This window comes from Natrix helvetica, assembly GCF_964273705.1.
Source record: "Natrix helvetica genome assembly, chromosome: 5".
NCBI lineage: Eukaryota > Metazoa > Chordata > Lepidosauria > Squamata > Natricidae > Natrix > Natrix helvetica.
The window spans coordinates 6181402-6207038 of record NC_138551.1 but is presented as its reverse complement, the minus strand read 5'-3'; the positions used below and the strand labels follow the sequence as shown (position 1 = coordinate 6207038).

The window sequence follows — 25637 nt, the reverse complement described above, 5'->3', positions numbered from 1 at the left end:
GGGGGAGGAACACAGCTTCAGGCAGAATACCCCAGTGGCCAATCAGAAACACAGATGTGATCACATGTCATGGAATTACATTTGGCCTATATTTCCACGGACAAGTATTCTTCTTTAGTTTCCTAAAGGAGACAGGTCTTCATCCCTACACTCGCTAGATATTGCTGGGGCAGCACAATGCTAGCATTATTCTTTATCACTGTGATTCTGTGCGCAATACTTTTCTTTCTGAAACAGTTCCAAAAAAACAAAGACTGTCCCCCGGGTCCTTCTCCAATTTCCTTATTAGCAGGAAGACTGTTGGAAGGGTCTCTCTGGACAGAGAAGACATTAATGAAGGTATGTCTTTTAAAATGCTTAATCAAATAACAATTGAAATAGGAGGAGCTTGACAGACTTAAACACTAATCAACAAAATTTGCTCAATGGTGAGAAACATAAACTATGTTTATTTAGGCAAATACACGGGAACAATATAGATAGTACCTGGTTAAACAGTGATACTGTTGAGATGGACGAAGGCAATAAGTGTTAGCCAGCAGTATGTAACAGCTGGCAAAAGATCCAATACAGTTTTGGGCTGCCTCAACACAGCTATATCAAAATCACAGAAATTGATAGCAATTGCACCTATGGACTTACATTCCATAGATAATAGTTTTACAGCAGTCTCTGAGTTAATTTCATAGAGCTTCATAGTACTCTCGGAGTTGTTTACAAAGTCAGCATATTGTTCTCAGCCATCTGGGTCCTCCTATTACTGACCTCGGAAGGATTTGAAGTGTGAGTCAAACTTGAGCTGGATAAAGATCAAAAAAAGAAATTTATAGATTAAAAGCATATGTTGATGATGTGATGTTATTTTTGGAGAAAGGAACAAAAATATTAATGGGGAAACTAAAAGAATTTGATATGCTAACAGATATTAGATTTATAATCAGAAGATAATGATGTTAACAAATATATGTAAAAAGAGAATCAAAGAAAATTAATTAAATTAAAGGAGTTAAACCAGTTTGTGTCCAGGATATGAGAGGTCTGTAGACACTTTCTCAGCCCTCCTTCTGACTTGTGCAATATACAAGTCCTCAAGGGAAGGGCAATTCTGGTGCCAATTGTTTTTCCTGCAATCCTAACTATCCATCGAAGTCTGTACCTGTCCTGTTTGTTTGCTGTACCAAACCAGACAGTTACACAAGTACAAACGACAGACTCAATATTTCCTCTGTACTTCTGACTTGATGCAGGAAGATCCTTAGAGTCATTGGTACATATGATACAGATACAGTACTGGGAGTCACATGTAATGGAAATTCACTGAGTTCTGGAGGAAGAAAAAGGCAGGTAGTTGAGAAGGCAAGAGGCAGGAACCTGGAACAGAAGGTCACATATTAATCTGAATTATGCATTGTTGGATCATGTGAGCAGATGAGACAAACTCAGTGAGAAACAACAGCTCTTTATTTGACAACTATTTACAAATCCAGCACTGGCCTTTTTGACAGCTAGCCCTTTAAGAGGGAGCTGTCAAATGGCTCAGCCAATCGGCTTTCAGTATTTTCCCACCATATCAGAGGACCTTGGTGGAACCAACCATTTGGCTGTCAGTATGTAACATGCATAATAACACAGAAGATTGATCTTTTCCACTTTGTACAAACTGCAGCTGGCAAAGCAATATGGGAACATTTATTCTCTGTGGGGAGGAAATTATTATATTATAGTCTTCTCTGGATACCAAACTGTGAAAGAAGCATTAACTAAACATGCAGAAGCCTTTGTTGATCGTCCGGTTACACCATTCATTTTAACTGTAACCGAAGAAAGGGGTAAGTTTTGTCCAATTTTGTGGATTTACTATGCTCTTCAGAATTAAAATCTGCATATCCATGGCTAAGACTCAGGTTTTAGATAAAGATGTTGAATATTAGAGAAGTCTGTTGAAGAGAAGCATGAAATGAAAGGAAACATAGATCTCCAGTGACCGATATGAAATGAGGCATTGCACTGTATTTGATAAACATGTCATAAAACAAGGTGATTGCTCCATATTAGGTTTTACAGTTCTTTTTGTAATTTCACATAGATAGAATTCATTCTTTAAAATGAAATTATTTGGTAGCTCACGTGAGGAGCAGGATCATGAAATAGGCAGTGTTTCAGAAGTGGTATTCAGCAGGTTCTTACCAGTTCTGGAGAACCGGTAGAGGAAAATTTGAGTAGTTTGGAGAACCGGTAAATACCACCTCTGGCTGGCCCCGCCCCATATATTCTCTGCATCCCGAGTCCCAGCTGATGGGGAGGAAGTAGGAAATTAGCAGTAACCTTCCCCTGGAGTGGGGTAGGAATGGAGATTTTACAGTATCCTTCCCCTGCCACGCCCCCCAAGCCACACACCCCAAGCCATGCCAATGCCACACCCACCAAGCCACGCCCACAGAACCAGTAGTAAAAAAAGTTTGAATCCCACCACGGCAGTGTTTAATTGACCAAATCAAGAAAAAGCAGAATTTTTAGCAAATTGGTAAAGAATATACGGCCAAAATTTGGTTCCATTTAGGTTAGGATGGTTATTTCGAGTGTTTCTTTAGATTATAAGACGTACTTTAAGAAGTTTATTTTACTGGCTCTATGGAATCCCAAAGATTTAAATCCTCAAACTTGAAAAACATTAGGATAGGGGCTTACCCTACCCATCTATGAAGACAAAAGGGCATGGAAATATTTTGCATAATCAGAAGGAATTGTTAAGTGTTTTCCTCTCTGTATAAATCAAGATTTTCTGTTATTAAGAATCCAAATTTTCCATTTTTTAGCAGTGAGATATTATTTTCCCACATTTCCTTTTTCTGAAGTATATGTTGCAGTTGAGTGTTAAAACTGTGCAGGCAGGGATTGGATTCTTATTTGTTTACGTATTAAAGTTATATGTTGTCAATCTCACTTATGCATACTTAGGTAAAGGAGCAGAAATTAGAGCTCCTTTCTTAGCCACAAGTGATTTTAATATTATTATTGGTGTGAGCTATTCTTTCCTTTTAATCTTTGATTATTCAGGTATTGTATTTTCAAATGGCCACACCTGGTTGCAGCAAAGGCAGTTGAGTGTTGTTACCATGAGGAAGTTAGGCCTGGGGAAAAAAGGCCTGGAATCCCAAATACAAACCGAAGTTGAGAGATTTTTGGAAGATCTTAGAAGTAAAAAAGGTATCTGTTAACCTCAAGTGATATTGTCTCGAGTCTAAATTTGCAGAATGTTTTTAGTATCTGAGTAGTTTTAGTAATAGAGCCAGGTACCACCTATTCTATACTTGTGCATTTGGTTTCTCTTGCTTAAATGTATTCCTTTTCTCTACATTGAAATTCATTTTGTTCTTTTGAAATCTTTTATTTTTCTGCTTCATTGGAATTGTGCTAGACTGGGCTTTTATAATCTCACTTTTCACTTTCCCAAGATTCTTAGGTTGTTTTCCCCCTGGGGATTCTTATCTATGCTGACACCCTTCTCAAGCTCTATCTTCTAAAGATCTATTTATTGAAATCAGTTCTTTTGAAGTCCATGACTTGATATTTATCTATTGCTTGAGCTTGCATAATGTAGAATTCCAATAATGCATGATCATTCCACCAACAAGGTTCCTATAATTTCAACTCCTTTTACCATTTCATCTCTGTTAGTGAGAACAAAGTCCAATATGACTGAACCTCCAGTTTCCTTCTCTACCTTTTGTGAGACAAAGTTGTCCATTAGGTTTTCAAGAATCTGTTTGATCTTCTATTTGGTGCAATCCATTTGATTAACTCCTGGAACTATTTATTTATTTTTAATAAGCTTTATTAGACCAAATTGCTTTTATTACTAACATGAAAGCCAGAACTAATGTGAATATTAATAAACGTTTTCTGTCATCAGGGCAGCCATTTGACCCATCAACGTACATGACACATTTTGTTGGCAATGTGATCTCTGCTATAGTTTTTGGACATGGTTTTTCCACTGAAGATAAGGAGTTTCTGGAATTGCTTGAATCCATGGACGTTATTTCAAGATTTTTAATGACTTTATCCCATGTTGTGAGTATTGTGGTCATTGTCCTTCTTCTTCCCTGAGTGGTGCAGAATTATCCCGAACAATGGACCCATGGGAATTACCAGAATTGTATTTCACTAAATTATTTTTTCTTTTTCATTCTCAACTTGCAACTTGTATACTGTTATTTTTAAACTAACTGATCACTAAGCTTAAAGTTGAATAATTTGAAATGTACATGAGGACCATTGGGAGCAGATAATATTGCAGGATGGCAGGCACTTTACTTCCTCAAATGTTTTGGGAATATAAAATGGAGTGTTGGGTGGCAATATGTATTTAGAGAACTAACCTAGGACAGAAATTCTATACATTTATGTACTCATTTCAAAGAAATGTGTTCAGTGTCAGATATGGGACAGAACATGAGGCTGAACTGGTAATTTATAGGAATTGATTTATGATTCATATGACCTGCTGTCTTGTAACAGGACTTATTTTCTCTTTCTGGTAGATTTATGAAATATTTCCATTTATCATGAAATATCTCCCAGGGCCTCAGCAGAAAGCCTTGTCTGTTCTGGAGAGTATACGTGCTATTTTAAAGAAGGAGATCAAGCACCATAAGGAGTACCAGAACCTGCATGAACCACAGGATTTCATTGATTATTATTTGCTTCAAATGGAGAAAGTAAGTACAGGTAGCCCTCAACTTATCACCACATCTGAGCCCAAAATTTATGTTGCGAAGTGAGAAATATATTAAGTGAGTGTTGCTCCGTTGTATGGCTTTTCTTGCCACATTTCTCGAGTGAATCACTGCAGTGGTTAAATTAGTAACAAGGTTAAGTGAATCTGGTTTGGAATTGCTTGGCAGAAGGTTGCCAAGAGTGATCACATGACTATGGGACACTCCAACCATTCTAAATGCCAAGCAACTGATTGTAAACCACGTGATCAGGGGATGCTGCAGTGGTCATAAGTATGTCCCAAAGGTGATTTTCTCTCTCTCTCTCTCAAGAGGCAACTGGACTTTCTGGTTTTTCTTTAAAGGCATTTTGCTTCTCATTCAAGAAGCTTCTTCGGCTCTGACTGGGTGGTGGGGAATGGAAGGATTTATACTATTCCAAGGATTTAATTTTGAAAATTAATTTTTACTACTATATTAGTATAGTATAAAGACAAAAGTATGATTAATAAAGGCCAGCATCAGATGAAACACTACATCCTTTCATGTCAGTGCAAGCTCAACAATGTGTCTGAATTATTCCTAATGTTTAGTTCTACTGAAAGGTATCTATATTGGGTCTGTATTTCACAAATATGTCCCACTTTTATAAACAGTCTCTCACCTTGTTTCATCCTGATGGTTTGATTACAGCTTCACTCTCTACAGAGAAAATGGACCATGAACTAGAAAGGGGAAACACTAGTTTGGGGAAGAAGTGGTAATAATATGGAAAATATCTAGAAATGACATTTCATCTTTTTCACTGTTAACTTTAGAGCAAGAATGATCCAGATTCTACTTATGATGAAGACAACTTGATTCATTGTACTGCTGACCTCTTTATTGCTGGGACAGAAACAACTACTAGTACTCTGCAATGGGCATTACTACTCATGGCAACTCATCTGGATATCCAAGGTGACAATAAAATATAATTTTTAGTAGGGAACTGCAGTTCTTCCTTGACAATGGTTCTCAACCTTCCCAATGCCGCGACTCATTAATATAGTTTCTCATGTTGTGGTGACCCCCAACCATAAAATTATTTTTGTTGCTACATCATAACTGTAATTTTGCAATTTTCCAATGGTCTTAGGTGACTCCTGTGAAAGGGTTGTTCAACCCCCAAAGGGGTCGTGACCCACAGGTTGAGAACTGCTGCTCTATGATGTCATGCTACATAGAATATGTATGTATGTACCAGTGACGTGTGGTGAGGTTTACGGCTGGTGAGGCACTGACCCAGTGGTGGGTTTCAATTTTCTTTAGACTTGTGGACTTCATCTCCCAGAATTCCACAGCCAGGCATGCTCAGTTACGATTTAAAGCGACAGCATTTGTTTTTCTCCTTTGCGAAAGAAGATTCTTTCTTTTTCTTCTCCCTTCCCCTCCTTCCTCCCTCTCTCCCCGCTCTCTCAAACAAACAAACAAACAAACAAACACACACACACACACACACACACACACACACACACACATTGGATTGGACTACACACACTTTCCCCCAGCCCCGGAAGGATCCATCCCAGCTTCACTGATTAGAGGTTTGAAAAGGCAACGTGTCTCTGCCTGCAATTAAACTACACTTTGAAGTTTGAAGTTTGAATTCTTCCCCCTCCCTCCGACCCACACGTACCTTTTCCAGCTGTTTCAGAGAGGATTTCAACTCTTCTCTTGCCTCTGGTCCTCTGAAGAAGCCCCGCCCATACGAGGACCCTCTACTATGAGGCAGGAGAACTGTGTGCCTCACCTATGTCAGGAATTTTTAGGTTTCTAACGCTTGCTTAACTCTGCTCGAGTGATCATAAAACGCCTAAAGTCAGACTAGATGCGGCATGAAGTTCTCCTGCCTCATAGTAGAGGATGCTTTTTTAGAGGCTCTTTTAAACAGTTAAGCAGAGTCATCCACGGTGAGTCAGTAACTAGCTCAGCCTGACCTCAGCTCTCATCTTTTTCCTTTTACTTTTTTTTTCTTTTCATGATGACAGTGGTGAGGCTGTGCCTTCCCTACCTCCCCTGACTGCATGTCACTGGTATGTACTGTATGTATTGGAAGGGACCTTGGAGGTTTTCTAGTCCACCCACTGCTGTGGCAGGAAACCCTATATCAGTGATGGTGAACAGTTTTCTGCTCGGGTGCCAAAAGGGCGTGCCCGTGTGCAAAAGTATGTGCCTGTGTGCCCACACCCATAATACGCATGCATACACAAGTCCCCCATGCTCCCCCCACACATGTGTGCAGGCCTCCCTCAAGCCTCCAGAGTTTTGGTAGGCCTGTGGGGCCATTTTTTACCCTCCCCAAGCTTCAGGAAAGTCTCCTAAAGCCTGGGGAGGGAGAAAAATGGCCCCACAGGCCTACTGGAGGTTTGGACTTCCGTTGGACTCAATTTTCACCATCCACAGGTTCTGGAAGTTTTCCTGAATCCTGGGGAGGGTGAAAACGACATCCCACGTCATTTTGAAGGCCGAATGGTAGCTGACGAGTGCACACATGCCTGCTGGAGGTAACATAGGGCAATGCCTCCTATGCCCTCAGATGTGGTTCCATGTGCCAACTGTGGCACATGTGCCATAGGTTCACCATCACGGCCCTGTACCCTTTCAGACAAATTGTTGTCCAATCCTTTTTTTAAAACTTCCAGTGTTGGAGCATTCACAACGTCTGCAGACAAGTCATTCCACTGATTAACTGTTTTAACTTTCAGGAAATTTCTACTTACAGTAGTTCCAGGTTTATTTATTTATTTATTTCTTGGATTTCTAGACTGCCCCCTCTCCCAAGAAGGGACTCGGGGCGGTGTACAGTCAATGCAGATAAAAATACAATCATAAAACAATTAAATACATTTGGATGGAGGAGATAGGCTGTACAAGAAATAAATATATTCTAAAACCCTAAAAACATCCCAAATTAAAAACCCAAACCCAATTAAAATAAATCCCCGGGAGGTAAAACTAAGAAAGTGCCAGGCCAGCTGATTGAAATAGGTGAGTCTTTAACTTTTGACGGAAGGAGCGGAGGTCGGTGGTGGTTCGAATGTCGGGGGGGAGGTCATTCCAGAGGGTTGGGCCCATCACAGAGAAGGACCTACTCCTAGGTGTCGCCCGCTGACACTGCCTAGCGGACGGCACCAGGAGGAGTCCCTCCCTGTGTGAGCGAATAGGTCGCAGGGACGTGTGTGGTAGGATGCGATCCTGCAGATATCTAGGTCCTATGCCATGGAGCGCTTTAAAGATGGTGATCAATACCTTGAAACGCACCCGAAAGGCCACAGGTAGCCAGTGCAGCTCGCGCAGGAGCGGTGTTACGTGGGAGTAATGTGTACTCCCCATGATAACCCGCGCGGCTGCGTTCTGAACTAGCTGCAGTCTCCGGATGCGTCCCAAGGGAAGCCCCATGTAGAGGGCATTGCAGTAGTCCAGGCGAGACGTCACCAGCGCATGAGTGACCATGCGCAGGGCACTCCGGTCCAGTAGGGGGCGCAATTGGCGCACCAGGCGAACCTGGTGGAACGCCCCCCTTGCCACAGCTGCCACATGGTCCTCCAGTGACAGCTGGGCATCAAGGAGGATGCCCAAATTGCGTGCCCGCTCCACAGGGGACAGTTGTTCGCCCCCTATGGCCAGCGATGGTGTCAGCTGGCTGAACCGAGGTGCCGGTACCCATAGCCACTCGGTCTTGGAGGGGTTGAGTTTGAGTCTGTTGTCCCCCATCCAGACCCCGACGGCTTCCAAACACCGGGACATCACTTCGACAGCCTCGTTGGGGTGGTTTGGGGTTGAAATGTACAGCTGAGTGTCATCAGCGTACAGGTGGTACTCAACCCCAAAGCCACGGATGATCTCACCCAGCGGCTTCACATATGCGTTGAACAGGAGAGGCGAGAGGACCGACCCCTGCGGCACCCCACAAGTGAGTGGCCTCAGGGACGACCTCTGCCCCCCTGTCAACACACATTGCTTCCGGTCGGAGAGGTAGGAGCCAAACCACCGCAGAACGGTGCCTCCGACTCCCATCCCCTCCAACCGGCGCAATAGGATACCATGGTCGATGGTATCAAAAGCCGCCGAGAGGTCTAATAGGACCAGGATAGAGGAACAACCCCTATCTCTGGCCCTCCAGAGATCATCAACCAACGCGACCAAGGCTGTCTCAGTGCTGTGCCCGGGTCAGAAGCCGGACTGGCGTGGGTCTAGATAGTCGGATTCGTCCAGGTGTCGTGGAAACTGCTGCGCCACCACATTCTCAACAACCTTCGCCAAAAAGGGGAGGTTGGAGACTGGACGATAATTAGCTAGCTCCCTTGGGTCGAGCGAAGGTCTCTTGAGCAAGGGTCTCACCACCGCCTCTTTCAAGGCGGTTGGTAAGTAACCCTCACCCAATGAGGCGTTCACCAGGCCCAGAAGCCAGCCTCGTGTCACCTCCCAGGCTGCCAGTACCAGCCAGGAGGGGCACGGGTCCATTGAACATGTGGTGGGTCGTAGCTGTCCACGCAACCTGTCCAAATCCTCGGGGGCAACAGAGTCAAACTCCTCCCAGAATGGTCTCTCAAGACTCGCTGTTGACGGCTCGTCTGGTCCACTGACGGAGGTCCATCCGCTCCGGATCTGATCGATTTTGTCCTGAAGATATTCCCCAAACTCCTCTGCTCTTCCCTGTAAGGGTGTCTCTCGCGTCCCCTGCGATAAAAGGGAGCGGGTCACCCGAAACAGGGCGGCAGGGCGGTTATCCGCAGACGCAATAAGGGCAGCACAATGTCTACGCTTGGCCGCTCTTATTGCCACAAGGTAAGTCCGCAAATAGGCTCTTACCTGTGTTCGGTCAGATTCGGAGCGTGAGGACCTCCACCTGCTCTCTAGACGTCTCCTGTGGCGCTTCATCATCCTTAGCTCCTCAGTAAACCAAGGAGCCCGGGTGGGTCGATGCCGCAGGAGAGGTCGCAAAGGCGCAACCCGGTCCAAGGCCCCAGTCGTCGCCCTATTCCAGGCAGTCACTAGGTCCTCGGAGCGGGAGCGGGACAAGGCTACAGGTATTGGCCCAAGCTCCGTCTGGAATCTATCCGATTCCATCAGGTGCCTGGGGCGGTACCAGCTTGTAGAGTCTGGTTCCGCCTCCTCGCGGTGGGGGATAGCGCCAGGGAAGTCCAGCCGGAGGGATGAGTGGTCTGACCATGACAGGGGCGTGATGACTAAGTCCCCTATTCCCAGATCACTGGTCCACTGTTCAGATACAAAAATGAGATCCAGTGTGTGGCCCCCTTCGTGAGTGGGGCCCTGCACTAATTGGGTCAGGTCCATGGCCGTCATGGAAGCCATGAACTCCCGAGCCACCTCAGAAGCCGCTCCCGTTGACGGCAAGTTGAAGTCCCCCATGACCAAAAGTCTGGGAGTCTCAACTGCCGTCGCTGAGATTAGCTCGAGGAGCTCGGGCAGGGCTGCTGATGCATAGCGAGGAGCCAAGTATACAATCAGCAAGCCCCACTGCCTCCCTGGGCCCCAGTTCACACCAAGGGACTCACACCCGGGTATCTGAGGAACAGTGAACTCCCTCGGCTCTAAACATTCCCGCATAACCACCGCCACCCCACCACCCTTACCCAGGGCCCGAGGCTGATGGAATGCACGGAAACCCGGTGGGCACATTTCCACGAGGGGTAAACCACCCTCGTGGCCCAACCAGGTCTCCGTTATCCCTGCAAGGTCTAGCTCCCCCTCTGAGATCAACTCATTAATGAGGGGGGCCTTGTTGGTGACAGACCTTGCATTGCAGAGCATCAGCCGCAGGCCCTGGCTCTGTAGCACCTGTCCACCTAGACTGCAGGGGTTGGTACAAGCGACCGGGCGTAACCAGCAGCCACGGTCTCCCAACCGACCTTGGGATCTTATCCTGTCCTCGCATCCCCTCCTCCCCGCGACCGTTGTAATAGGACAACCCTCTGCTCTAGTGACCTTTATATTCCCCCCCTCCACCGCATCCCCGTCCTTCCTGGACTCACCTGTCTGTCCGGCACTGGCTCTCCTCCCGGTCTGATTGGCCCTCCCCCCCACCCTGGAACCCCCTAAAAAAGATAAAAAACATTTTACAAAAAATCCCCTTAGCTTCCGGTTCCTGCACCTCTCGGGGTCCACGAACCCGTCCTCGAGGCGGGCCCTTGAAAGAGCCAAGGGCCAAACCTGCGAGAGAGGGGCCTCCCGCAGGCGGAGCAAGTCTAACCTCGAATAAGTTATTATTGACAAAATTCCAGTAGGGGTTAAGGTGCTGTAGATGGTAAAAAGTCAGTATGGGGGGGAGGTAGAAGGCATTAGTCCCATAAGTCAATGTCAATGTGTGGGGTAAGAGGCATTGTCTTCAGTAATGAATGGGGGGGGGGAGCAGATGTCTAGATGATAAGATTGGACGGATGTGGCGATGATGGTAAAAATGGTAGAAAAATGGGTGATAGCCCCAGCTGTAAAGTTGGTGATAACCCTCCATGGTCTTAGATCGTCCTAGGTGGGGATAAGCTCAGGAACAGAGATTCAGGGTCCTTGGTGGGTGGGTGGGGGGCAGTCTTGGCTCCAAATAACCATACTCCCAGGCAGCCTTCCAGCCTCTCCATGGTCATAGGCCCGGTCCATGGCCCTAGGCCAGATCTTCCAGAGGCCTCAGATGATCCAGGCCCCCTCAACCACCATAACCACCATCCTCTCCCACCCTGTCCTGGCTCCCACCTAAAGGGTCCAGTAGTCCAGGCTCTCACCCAGTGCTCACCCAGCGTTCCTATGTTCCAGGCGTTGGTCTTCCGGCGTCTTCCCAACAGCGCCGGCCTCCAGGAGTCACCGGGAGCCGCCAGAGGATGATAAAAAGCCTCAGCAAAAAGCCCTGGCAAGGCAAGGCCCTTGGCAGAGGCAAGGCAAGGCATTTTGCGAGCAGATCTTCTTTCAGCCTTTCCCAATCGGCTGCCTCACCTCTCTGCCGGCCGCTCTGTCGCTCCGCTTGTCTCCTCCGCCCGCGCGCACGCACGCCAAACGCTGAACGCTGTCACGCCGCCACCATTCCTCTCCTGCTCACACTCCCCAGCCTCTTCCTGCCTTACGTCGATCTTCTGTGACCTCCCCTCAGTCACTGCGACCACCCTGGCGGACCAAAATACGTCCGAAACCAGCCTGGGTGGTCGATGAGTCCGACTCTCGGCCCTCCGGTGGCATGAGGGCCGGGAACAGCACCCCTTGCCCCGTTGGAGCTCTATGGCATCTCCCGGAGCTCAAGAGGCGACCGCCATTGCCGGAAGCTCCTCCTCCAAGGAGAGGTTGTTTCTCTCCTTGATTAATTTCCATCGGTTGCTTGAAGGCTTCCGAGAACAGGTTGACTCCCTCTTCTTTGTGCCAAACCCTTCAATCAGACCTGTCTAACTGGCAGCCTGCAAGTCGGATACGGCCTATGCAGGCCACACCTACCCCGGCTCTGCAAAGGCAAAAAACATTGTGATACATTACGATCCAGCCTGTGATCCAGCATGTGTTAAGTTGTGAAAATCTGTTTGCATGGGTGTCTTTGTTGTGCTAGCATCTTTCATGTTGCAATGATGTAGAATGTGGTCAATTTTCTCTTCTTGTGAAAGACTAAACCCCTTCTGTGTCTTTTCAATTTGAACACCTAAATAAGTGCTAATGTGTCCTAAAGATTTCAGTGTAAAGTATCTCTGCAAACTTTTGGCAAAAATCTCACTCATTTTCTTATTTGGACCAATATAAACAATATCATCAACATAAACAAGAATTATCTCATATGCATTGTTAGATCTTTTTGTGAACACGCATTCATCAGTTTCGGACTTAATAAAGCCCATTGAATTTAGTTTGTCAGTAAGACATAAATACCACATTAAACCTGACTGTTTCAGACCATAAAGACTTTTGTTCAGGAACCAGGTATCCCCTTCTTGCTTTCGGAATCCTGGAGGGCTTCTCACGTAGATCTCTTCATCTAGGTCTGCATGTAGATAAGCTGTGTCCACATCAAATTGAAAAACTTCTAAACCAAGAATAGTTGCAGTGGTTAAGGCAATTTTTACACTTTCAGTTCTGACTGTTGGTGAGTAAGTGTTTGTGTAGTCCTCAGGATAACGTTGAGCGAAACCCTGAGCTACAAGTCTGGCTTTGTATAAAGACTCACCATTCGGTTTCTTCTTGATTCTGTAGACCCATCGGGTGCCAATGACTTTCTTGTTTGCTGGAGGTTTTGCAGGTGTGAATACATTAAGTTTCTTTAAACTGTCCATTTCATCCTGCATTGCATCATACCATTTGTCTTGTTCTGAATCAGGAAGCTGTTTGATTTGTGTGAATGTCTCTGGAGGAAGAGTAACGTTGCAAATCAAAGGTAATGGTGACTTTGTCAGTTGCCATGAATAACGTTGTGGAGGGATTCCTTTTGTGGCCCTCTTGGAGCGTCTAGGAACATCAGTCCAGTCTTCTTCTTCTTCATCATCATCCTCGTCCTCACGTTCGTCGCTAGCATCAGCATCCGCGGGTTGCGAAGACGGAACATCAGGTTGTGAAGAACTGGTAGAAGGAATATCTGCCTGCGAATTGTCATCAGGCTGCGTGGCATCTGGAACACCATCTCTAGGAAAATAAACTTCAGGATCATTGGAATGAATCCTGGACCAGTCAATGTCTTCCTCAAAATTAGCAGATTGTGAAATGACAATCACATGTTTAGTATCAATGAATTTGAACCATTCTGAATTATCATCAATACCCATAAATCTCAGTCTCTTTGGTCCTTGAGTTATAGGAGTGTTCACCATAGCATATGAACCAAAAATGTGGAGGTTCTTGAGATCAGGCTTGTAGCCATACAGCATGTAGAAAGGAGTTTGATTGATTACACTGCTCCAAGTACGGTTGACAATGTAATTTGCATATTTGATTGCTTCACCCCAGTATGCGTTACTGAGATTGGCATCTTCTAGAAGACAACGCATCATGGTTTGTAGAACCCCTTGTCTTCTTTCTACGACTACGTTATGAGCCGGTGTATATGGAGCAGATGTCTGATGAAGAATTCCATTCTTACGCATCCAGTCCTGGAAACGCTGAGACATGAATTCTGCACCACGGTCACTCTGGATTCTGGCGATGCGAACTTGGTATTGTGTAGAAACAAACGCTGCAAAGTCTTTAAAGATCTGAAAGGTCTCAGATTTCTCTCTCATAGGATATACAAATCCATATCTAGAATGATTATCTACAATTGTTAAAAAATACTTTCTGCCACCAAGTGTTGGTGGGAAAGGACCCACTATGTCAGTGTGTACCAAATCAAAAATGCGTGTTGACCGGCGTGTAGCGTGTTTGGGAATTGCAGCCGCCTTGGATTTAGCCTTTTTGCAAACCGCACAATCCAAAAACACCTTACACCCCTTTAGATCCAAACCTTTTGCGAACTCCGGCATCTTTCTAAGAACACGGAAACTGGCATGTCCCAATCTTCTGTGCCACTTGTGAATACACCTGGAATGCAAAGGTTTACCAGTTAGTGAATTCTCAACATTAACAGTTTCATGAGGACCCTCAGGCTTGCTTTGAGCAATCTGTTTCTGTTTTCTTTGTTTTTTGGCTTTAGGAGCCTTTGGCACAGTAACGCTTTCTCTCTCTGGGACAACTCTCTCTGGGTTTGCGTTGTGCCTTTTTGGAGTTTGCATACTTGCCTGTGCTTGCCCTTTAGGCTTTGGCTTTAAGTAATAAACACCACCAATCAGCATAGTTTCAGCAACAATATCACCATCTTTAACTAAGTAACTTGCTTTTTCGAGGTGGTGAACCTGGAACTTTAACTCTCTAGACAAGTGACTTTGACTAAGCAAATTACTGGTTGCTGAAGGTATGTAATAAACATCAGGGATGTGTGTATCGAGCTCTTCAATGTAAACAGTTCCTTTTCCCATAACCTTGCAAGTGTGGTTGGTGAAGGAATACAGTTCTCGATACTCAGGCTCTGGTTCGCCCATCTCTGTGAAAAGTTCCCTTCTGTGGGTAACGTGCACAGCTGCTCCACTATCTAAAGTCCACAAAAGACGTCTGTCGAACTTTGGATCAGGTTGTGGAACGTTGGTTATGGCCAGTGTTGCAAGTGGAGCTTGTGGATCACGCCTTGGACCACGACGACCTTGTCTTCCGCCTCTACCTCTGCCTCTGGAATCTGTTCCTCTGGGCTGGTACGTGACGGGAGCTGGAACTCGTTGGGGACAATCCCGGGTGTCATGTCCCACACGGTTGCAGGTGTAGCATTTTGGCATCCTTGGAGCGTAGCCTCTTCCTCAGAAGGGACGACTGGCTGGAGCCTTTGACGCTGGAGGCCTTTGCAGATGTGGGGTAGCTAACCTGATAGCTTCGTCTTCCACTAAAAGTCTGCAAACGTGGTTAACTGTGCGTTGAGCAATAGGCACGTAGTTAATCTTTGCAACAGCATCTTTCCATTCATAATTCAATGAGTTAATGATGATGCTAATCATTTGGATATCATCGATTACATGGCCATTTTGTCTCAATTCACTTCTCATTCTTTTCAGTTTGGTCAAATGTCCACCAATTCGTTCACCAGGTTTCAACTTCGAACCATGGAACTCAGACATGAGCAAACATGAGGATTCAATTGAAACGGGCCTGTAGCAATCTTCCAAAATAGCCCATATATCTTGGGCAGTTGCATCAGGTGGAAAGATACCTTGGATCTCAATTTCCATTGACATGAGTAAAGTCGTGATTGCTCTGTTTTCGAGGTCTCTTATCGCAGGTGTCCAGGGTTGACGGGGAGGATTAAAAACCATGGAATATGTGCCTTCTCTTCGAAGCAAGAGCGCAATTTCACTGACCCAGGCTTTATAATTCTCTCCTGACTCCTTTAATTTGGACTCACCAGTCAAGGGGGTGACTGTGAATACCTGCTGAGGAACAATTTGTTGCTGTGGTTGCAAATCTGGTTGTTGAACCAGGGGATGCTGAGGTTGCATCATTGGCCTTTGCGTGGCAACATCAAATTGGCTTCCTCGAATTCGCCTTTGGCTTTGCCCTTTTCCATCTAGGGAGGATTCAACGCCGCCAGGGGGTGTTGAAGACTTAACCTTTGGGGGCAAAGTTTGGGCTTCTGTAAAACTCATAGACAGATCTCTAAAAATCTGGTCCAATTGCTTCATCTTTTGTTGTAATAATTTTTCTCCGCCAGCAGATGGCAGTGCAGCTTCACTTCTTGGCTGCAGCCCTCTATACATGGCCGGAAGTTCAATGGGCTCAAAGGGACCACGTGACCTCGGTGACGTGTACATGTCTCTTTGTTCTAATTGACCAATGAACTCTGTGGGGTGTGTCTTAGGCTGTTGTTTTGAAGACAAGATGGCGTCCTCAGACATTTTGGGAATGGGGGAGCTTCTCCTACTTCGCCTTATCTCTTCAAAACACACTCTCGCCTCCCTAGCATATTTTTCAAACAGCTTTAATCGATATAGATAGCTTTGCATTTCTTGCTCATCATCTGGGGGGATTTCATAAAATCTGCTTTCTGCGTGGGCGGATTTTTTTTTGTGCCGGCAGTTGCCATTCATCAATTGTTTGATAATCTGCGAGGGTCTGGGAATGGAGTGGCTCTGGCAGAGTGGGAAGTTTTGGCTTGGCCCCCAAAAATTCATAATCTCCTGGAGATATTTTAGAAGGAGGAACCACTGACCTCGTTTCGTGGATGTCGCGTCCTGTAGCTCCTTCCCCCACATTTGGCTCGGCACTTTGTTGCTCCTGAAGCACGTTTTGATCTTGCTTCTCTGTGTCCGAGGGGGCCTCCTTGTCAGAAAAAGCTCTTTCCATTTTTCTTCTTTTTTCTTTTTCTCCGACATTGCTAATTAGGCTTAGTCGGTTATCTTTAGATAGCATGAAGGGAAAATACAGCCATAAATTGTAACCATCTCAGCTGGTATCATCAAAACCATCCTCTGCTACCAAGTTGTCAGGGGAAAAAAAATGCCCTGGGAAATCTGAGATCAATGGACCGTGGCTGTTTCCCTTCCGCATATCTTTTGAGATATTGAGAAAAATAAAAATCTTCAAAAGTATTCTAATTAATAAACAAACTTTTAATAATAAAATAAAAAGTAAATGAAACAGAAAATAACTAATTGGTTACATTTTGATAATGAAAGCTACGTTTGCCAAAGTTGGCTGCCGAACAAAGAAGAGAGGAATTTTGGAATGTGTAACGAGTGCGCAATAAATCACTTTTAGATAACATTTTGTTTTATGACCTGCGCAATAAAGCTTTCTTAGTTTAACTCTTGAATGTCAGTTTAGGCAGTTCAGGCCTAGCAAACTTTTTAACATCGTGACAGTGATTGAGTTTGAAACCCCTGCCTTAGATAGTGGAAGACTGCTATCATATCACCTCTAGTCGATCTTTTCATTACACTAGACATATCCAATTTCACCAAATGTTCTTTGTATGTTTTAGCCTCCAGTCCCCTAATCATCTTTGTTGCTCTACTCTGTACTCTTTCTAGAGTCTCCACATCTTTTCTACATTGTGGCAACCAAAACTGGATGCACTATTTCAAGTGTGGTTTACCAAGGCATTATAAATTTTGTGTTAACATTTCATATGATCTTGATTCTGTTAATGCAGCTAGGACTGCATTGGCCTTTTTGGCGGCTGCAGCACACTGCTGACTCAAATTTATCCACTAGGATTTCAAGATCCTTCTCAATTACTACTATTGACTCAGGTACCACCTACACCATAACTCTGCATTTTGTTTTTCTTGCCTAAATGTAGATTCTTAATTTTTTCACCATTGAATTTCATTTTGTTAGATGGGGCCCAGTGTTCAAGCCTGTCAAGATCCTTCTGTACCTTAAGTTTTTCTTCTGGAGTGTTGGCTATTCCTGCCAGCTTGGTGTCGTCTGCAAATTTGATGAGTCTAATCCCTCATCTAAATCACTGATGTCTTGGGAGGGTAATAAGTTCCAACTCATTCCTCAAACTGGATATAATTTGGAGGAGGGGAAAAGGAATGCCACTCTTGTTAGAAGACTTGTTATTTTTTTCATCCTCCTCTAAAATAAATGAATCAATCAATCAGTCAAAGGTTTGACTTTGATGGTAAAAAAAAATAAAGAATGCAAATTTAGCAATTCTGTCTGGATTATCCTTAAAGGCGGGGGATCATATTTCCGCCTGAAGATACACATGTTCTACTGGCTAAATCAGTGACGTGCGGTGAGGTTTATGACTGGTGAGGCACTGACACAGTGCTGGGTTTCAAATATTTTTAGACTTGTGGACTTCAACTCCCAGAATTCCACAGCCAGGCATGTTCAGTTCCAATTTAAAGCGACAGCATTTGTTTTTCTCCTTTGCTCCTTTCTTTTTCTTTTTCTTCTCCTTCCCCTCCTTCCTCCCTCTCTCCCTTCCTCCCCCTCTCTCAAACACACACACACACACACACACACACACACACAGAAGTTGGATTGGACTATCTCTCCTACCCCTTCCCTCTCTCACCCACTCTCAAACAACCCCACACACACACAAAAGTTGGATTGGATATCTTTTCCAGTGGCTTGAAAGCAGCTCCTCTGCCATCCCCCCCATTCCCCTGCTGCCTTTCCCAAACACCTCCACCATTGCAAATGCAGCCTGCTGTCTGGGTGGGAAATGCCTGGAACACAATAAAGCTCACCTACCACCTCCTGCTGGCAGGCTGGGGTGAGAGGAGAGGCAGAGAAGCCGGAGGGGAGCCTTCCAAAAGAAAGAGGCTGGGGAGAAGTGTGTGTACTACAGCATGGCTCTTTGCCTGGCTTCCTCCCTCCTCCTGTGGTCTCCTCAGTGCTCGCTTGTGCTCTCCCTCCCCAAGTGTAGTTTGATTGCAGGTGGAGCCACGTTGCCTTTTCAAACTTGTAATCAGTGAAGCTGGGCTAGATTTTTATATAGTTTTATCCAGCTGTGTGTGTGAGAGAGAGAAATGAATGGGGGCCTGGGGAGGAAGTCACTACACTTGGGGAGGGAGAGCACCAGTGAGGTTAAGCAGAGTCATCCACGGTGAGGCAGCAACTAGCTCAGCTTTTTCCTTTTACTTTTTTTTTTCATGATGAGAGTGGTGAGGCTGTGCCTCACTTGCCTCACCTGACTGCACGTCACTGGGCTAAATAGAGCTTGTTCATTTGTCTGTTCCTTACAGCCTCGATTATTAGTCTCCTTACCATTGAAACTCACTCCCATCAGCCCTCTTTAGGTTGCTGCACACAGAAGGGAACACAATGTTCTAGGTGGGGAATCATGTGCCCTGCTTGAATGATTTGGACCACTGATGTGATCCTCCAGGGCTCGTGTTCAATTACTTTCCCAACAGATGTAGGGGATAATAGGAGATCTCTAGAAATAGCGGCTTCCCAGTGTTCTTTGGCTTGTCTTCTCAGCTTTAACGCTTCCTGAAGTCACAGTTGTTATGGAGTGAAAGCCACTTTGAGCACTGGGTGCAGTTAACCTCTTGCATCTGCTTCCTGGACTTATCACGTATTGGGAAGTGCTGTTGTGGCTGCAAGGAAGAATAGTACTCTCATTTCTGCAATTTTTTTCCTTTCTCCAATTTACCTACAAAGTCCAAGAAACATCCATGAGAAATAATCCCTGATGCAGATGACTGAATTTGAATAGATTAGTTATGGTGGATGCAGTGATCTAATACAAGCAGTTCTTTCAATACCTTGTTTTTAAAGGGACAGTAAGAATAATGTACTCTCCTGAACAAGGAAAAAAAATCTGAAAGACAAGCAACCCAGAACTTCAAGACATCCTTGTATTACTGTTTGCATGAAGGACTGAATATTTTGCTTTGGATTCCAGGAACGACAGCAGGTAAAGTCTGCAAAAACAAAACAGACTTCTTTAGAAGCAAAAGATCTATATGATGTGAGGTCTGCCTCTTTCTAATGCTAAGAAAGAAAAACCCCGGACTCCGTGGATTTAATTCCAGACTTGAGCTAGGAAGAATCTCAGGGATTTGGGGATCCCCACCACCGAACCTCACCAATTTACTTATTTTCTGAGATAATTTATAAGCTCTTCAATAAAAGATACTTTTTTACCCTTTTTCTCAGACAAGGTCTACAAGGAGATCGAAAACGTTTTGGATCCATCTCACTCCATCTGTTATGGAGATCGGAAGAATCTGCCTTACACCAATGCTGTGGTTCATGAGATTATGCGAAGCAAATTCGTCTCATTCTTTGGAGTACCAAGAAAATGTGTGAAGGATGTTTACTTCAATGGTTTTCTCATTCCCAAGGTATGAATCTTTCTGAATTCCAAGTATAACAGAAGAGAATAACAGAGTTGGAGGGGACTTTAGAGGTCTTATGTTCCAATCCCCTCCTCAAGCAAAAGACTGTACCAATCCAGACAAATGACTATCCAATCTCTTCTTTAAAATCTCCAGTGATGGATCACCCACAACTCCCAGAGGCAAACCATTCCACTGATTGATTGTTCTCGCTATCAGGAGATTTCTCCATAGTTCTAGGTTGAATCTCCCTTTCGTAATTTTCCATCCATTGCTTCTTGTCCTGCCCTCAGGTGATTTGAAGAAGAGGTTGACCCCCTTTTCTTCGTGACAGTCCCTCAAATTTCGGAAGATTGCTACCATGTTATCCCAGCCATTCTCTTTGTTAGACTAGACCAGGGGTGTCAAACTTACAACAACACTTTATCATCACATGACGTATCACAACTTTTCCCCCTTCACTAATATGGGGGTGGGGGTGGCCAGCGCGTGACACATCTGGCTCACAGTCCACGAGTTTGACACCCCTGGACTAGACATACCCAGTTCTGCAACTGTTCTTCATATATTTTAGCCCCCAGCCCCCTAATAATCTTTTAAGAGTTCTGTTGAACTTCCACTGTTTGCTAATATTTTGTTGGAATGCAGTCTTTCGATCAAAGTGATCCACTTGCTGTTATACTAAGGGTGTCTTTTAAGGAATAATGTACGAATGCTGATTTTGTCACACTTCTCATGTATCACACAAGGCCAACTTCCAACCCAAAGCTTTCTTCCAGTAGCTCACCTGAGAAGTTTCAATGCGTTATTGTCATACTTCTTTTAAGTATACCCCATTCAGTGGGCTCCACAACACAAGAGAGTCAACCCAACAACACAAAACCTTAGGCAACACACACATAAGCACTTACATGACTGCACTCACTGCTCACTACTTCACTCTTATCCATTACACCTCCTCCTACTGCTCCTCCACCTTACTCCTTGTGAGTCCTACTGCTGGAGAATAATATATTTCTGCCTGTTTTAGGCTACTTCATGCCGTTTCAGTTCCACAGACTAACATACCACCCCAACCTGCCTCTCTGCTCAACTTTTATAGCCAACAGTTGCTATTAGCCTAGGGAAAGACCTTAAAGGAACAGCAGCAGCACAGGTGCTGGCCCTTTTAAAAAATATATTATTTAATAACTGCACTGCTTGAGCATTTCCTGCATAGGGAGACATTATAAACAATCTTGTTTAAAATTAAATCCTGTTTATCTGTTTAACTACAACCTAAAGTCATTTTTGAAATTTTACATTTAATATGAAATTAAACATTGAACTATGTTTTAAGCACATGTCCAGCTAATTCAAATAAAATATTCCAAGAAAAATTCCCTATTACCATTGCTGGTGGCTTAAATGGCATTTGCTCATTCATTTGCTGTAAACATGATGTTCGTCCATCGTGTTCGAAGAGGACCTTGTCATCTAACAGGTTGTGGGTTGTCCATGATGTGTCCGGTAAGGCCTATCCGAGCACAAAATGTTCTGCCACATGTCGGACAGACATCTGCGGGCACCATTGTTGGAGCATTTGCAGCTCTGGCCGTAAACATATATAAGCATGGGTTACACCTTTTTAATGTCATACATATCAAATTACCAGTTCCCTAATCACTGTGACATTAATTCCCCGTGCTTGAACAATCTATTTTTTATACTCTCATGTTATCGTATGCTGCCTTATGTTTGAAATAAAGATGTGCTTTTGATTGCGTAAGATGATCAAACAAAGGCAGTTTAATAACCAAAATCGTGTCTAGATATTTTTCATTCATATGTATGTATGTATGTATGTATGTATGTATGTATGTATGTATGTGTATATATTGTGACACAGACTGAACAGATGAAGACAAATATCAGTAATTAACATTAAGGTGCATTAAGGGAATTAACTGTTTTGATAAAAAATATCTAGGTGCTGGCCATTTTGTATGCAGCCTGTCCTCTCAGACTTACTTTTGTTAAATGCTTAAGTCTTCTCCTTTACAGGTTTTTTTTTTTTTCATTTACATGATTCAGTGTCTGACATTCATCCATTCACATCCAAGGTTGCTCCCTCTTGGTAATATAAAACAGCATTCATGGTGGAAGCCATTGGCTGGGCCTCGGTTTACCCTTCTGGTTATTATTTCTATCTGATGTCTAGGTGTGAATGAGGATTCCTTTTTAAACTTCATTGTCTGTTCACTTCTTTCACTATTGTATCAAACCATCAAGGCTTCTTTCTTCTTCAACTGAGTTGGCTCTCTCTTGTTTTGACACATATACATACACTGCAGAAATGACCATTTTTATATGCTGTAAACTGGGCTAATTTCCAGGCTGTAACACTAAGTAGACCTTATGTTAGGTCTTTCATTGGGAAAATTAGCACTACCCACCCAAGACTTTGAGGAGACAAATTCTCTCAATGGAGGACCTCCCCATTTGCCTCTCAGCTGCTTCTATGAAGAGATGGGAGTCAAAGCGAAAAGGCAGATTAGTTATTTCTAAAAATAATAAATTCAGGGTACAAATTAAGAAATAAAAAGGGAGGTGGCAGATGTAGCCTGCAGATTAAGCAAGGGAGTGCTTGAAGAATTTATTTTATTAACATCAGATTAATTGTTCATTATTTTTATTATTTTATTGACTTTATTATAAGTAACTCAAGGCACCAAACATACCTAATATTCCTTCCTCCTATTTTTCCCCACAACCTCCACCCTGTGGGATGGTTTGGGTTGAGAGTGCTTGGCCCAAGGTCATCCAGCCAGCTTTCTTGCCTAAACTGGGACTAGAACTCATAGTCTCCTGGTTTTCCAGGGTAGAACCTTAGCCACTAAAGAAATCTGACTACCGGAATATACTAAATATATACCTGAAACATGCAAGGAACAGAAATAGGATATACAGAAACACATGAGATTGTCTAGATTTTTCCATTTGTTTCTTTCTTCATTTTAGGGAGCTATGATTTTACCAGACCTGCGCTCTGTTCTTTTTGATCCTGAACAATGGGAGACACCTGAAAAATTCAACCCCAACCATTTTCTGGACAAAGAAGGACATTTTGTCACAAAGGAAGCATTTATGGCCTTTGGAATAGGTAATATGTAGGTTTCTGTAGAACCAAGGTGGCACAGTGGTTAGAATGCAGTACTGCAGGCTACTTCAGCTGACTGCTAGTTACAGTTTGGCAGTTCAAATCTCACCAGGCTCAAGGCTGACTCAGCTTTCCATCCTTCTGAGATGGGTAAAATGAGGACCCAGAGTGTTGACGGCAATATGCTGACTCTGTAAACCACTTAGAGAGGGCGGTATCTTATGGATCCTCCACCCTCATCCCCAGAGCATCTGGCAGGGTTAAAAAAGAACAGAAATACAGTATATCCATGGTGGGTCCAAATGATGATTCTGCAGTGGCCCTGGACTGTATGTTTCCTCTCTATGCTTGTCTTAAGAAATGGCCCCAGCTTGAAGAAAAGGGAGGAAAAGGTAAGTGTATCAGGAAATGAGGGCTTCCATGTATATTTACTACAGCTGGGGTAGGAGCCTCTAAGGTACTGCAGACACCAGTATCAGAGCTCACCATCCTGAATCAAGGGCTGACAGTGCCTGATATCCAAGGACAGTGACTAAGAAGAAGACAGCTGGTTGAGTCAAAGAAAAGTTCAAGAAAGAATTAGGGGAAGCTGCTCAAATCGCACATATAAGATGGGATCCTTCTATCCCTAAAGCCTGTATGCTGAGGTGAGGGAGATCAGAGAGAGGTCATGAGAGAGGGAGAAAGAGCTGAGAAAGGGAGAAAGAGATAGGGAGAAAGAAAGAGAGAGAAATGAGAGTGATAGGGAGATAGAAAAAGAGAGGAGATGAGAGAGAGAAAGATATGAGAGAGAGAGAGAGAAAGAGATGAGAGATAGAAAGAAAGGGAGAACGAAAGAGAGAGATGAAAAAGAGAGATAGGGAGAAAAAGATAGGGAGAAAGAAAAAGAGAGAGGAGAGAGAGAAGATGAGATAGAGAGAAAGAGAGTTGAGAGAGAGAGGGATAAATAAATAGACAAAGACCAGAAGAGCTCTGGAGGCCAGGCAAGCAGGGCGAGGCAAGGCGCCCCTTGATATGAGTGATATTGAGTTGGCCACGCCCATCCACTCACATGACTACCCAGCCACGCCCACTCAATCACATGACCGCCCATCCATGCCCATCCACTCACATGACTACCTAGCCACATCCACCCAGTCACATGACCACCAAGCCACACCCACAGAACTGGTAGTAAGGAAACTGAATCCCACCACTGGGCAAACGTGCTAGTCTTGATTGAGGATTTCTCCTGATAGGGTTTGGAAGAGGAGTCAGATCCTGGAAAAGTCTCAGCCTAAGATAGTTGTGTCGGGTGGACTATTCTAATGAATGTTAATGAGTAAATGAGTAAAAAAAGAGAACAGTGCTACAAAAGTGGTTACTAATAATAGAATTGCACTAATTAGTTCCTGCTTGTGTCTTCCCATCAACATCTAGTTTCCACAATAGAAACAGAAGCTTGGACTAGATAAGCCTTTGGTTTGAAATCTTTGTTTTATGAAATTTATTATAACTATCCCGTCAGGCAGAGTCCATTCCTGTTAATTGGTATGGGATTAGTAAGTAAAGTAGGAGATACCTTTTGTAGATTGTTGCTAAATGTGGTAAAGGCTGCTACTATTCATTTTGTATTTTTATTTTATTTTCACTCTAGGTATTCGGAACTGCTTGGGAGAACTCTTTGCAAGGATTCAGTTCTTCATTCTGTTCACCAGCATACTGAGGACATTTCGATTGCAACCCCCAGAAGGAGTGGAGAAACTCAGTGAAAAAGCAGTAATAACAGCGACTCTGCATCCCTCTCCTTTTAAGATCTGCGCTGTTCCTCGCTCTGGAACACCATAGAAGGGAAAAATGACTAAATGTTTATTTTATTCTAAAGATCTTACTGTCTTTTTCTATTTCAAGTATCTGTCACACCAGTATTGAAAAGTCAAGGATCTGTCACACCAGTAATGAAAAGGTTAATTTTTGAATTGGCATTGGAAATAAACTCTTATCCTGATAAATTGCCAGAAAAATAAAATAAAAAAAACAGTTAAAATTGGGTATTGGGTTGGTATACTGTTTAATACCTGTATATAAATTTGCATGTTGTGTTATTTTTGTTGTGTCTACTGATTGGACAATTCGTCCATGCAGGCTCGAGGAAACCGTCAAGCAACTCTATTGGTTGACTGTCTGACAACTCGGCTATAAAAGAGCTGTCAGACGGGAGAGTTTGGTAAGTTCGTTTCTTGTATCTAGCGTTACAATAAACCGTTACAGTAACCTCGTCTCTTCAGTTAGTGTTTCCTTCAAGGAGAAACATAAAACTGGCGACGAAGGTGTTTTAACTAACCTATATACATTACCAACGCCTGCGATAACAACAATGGCAACCGCAAACGTTTTTGCTGAATACAGACCTGACAAGGAGTCGTGGGAGGCATTCCTTGAATGATTTGAATG

The 25637-nt window shown here is 44.0% G+C and overlaps 1 protein-coding gene across 1 annotated transcript; it reads left to right on the top strand.

Annotated features, from left to right (window-relative positions):
- The first annotated feature begins 225 nt into the window (after window positions 1–225).
- Window positions 226–25430, top strand: LOC309393656 (cytochrome P450 2J5-like). Its single transcript, XM_081956109.1, has 9 exons — window positions 226–339; window positions 1667–1829; window positions 3058–3207; window positions 3914–4074; window positions 4545–4721; window positions 5537–5678; window positions 19884–20071; window positions 23066–23207; window positions 24841–25430. Exons 1-9 carry the CDS (start codon window positions 334–336, stop codon window positions 25029–25031), a joined length of 1320 nt encoding a protein of 439 aa, XP_081812235.1. The 5' UTR covers window positions 226–333; the 3' UTR covers window positions 25032–25430.
- Window positions 25431–25637: the final 207 nt, after the last annotated feature.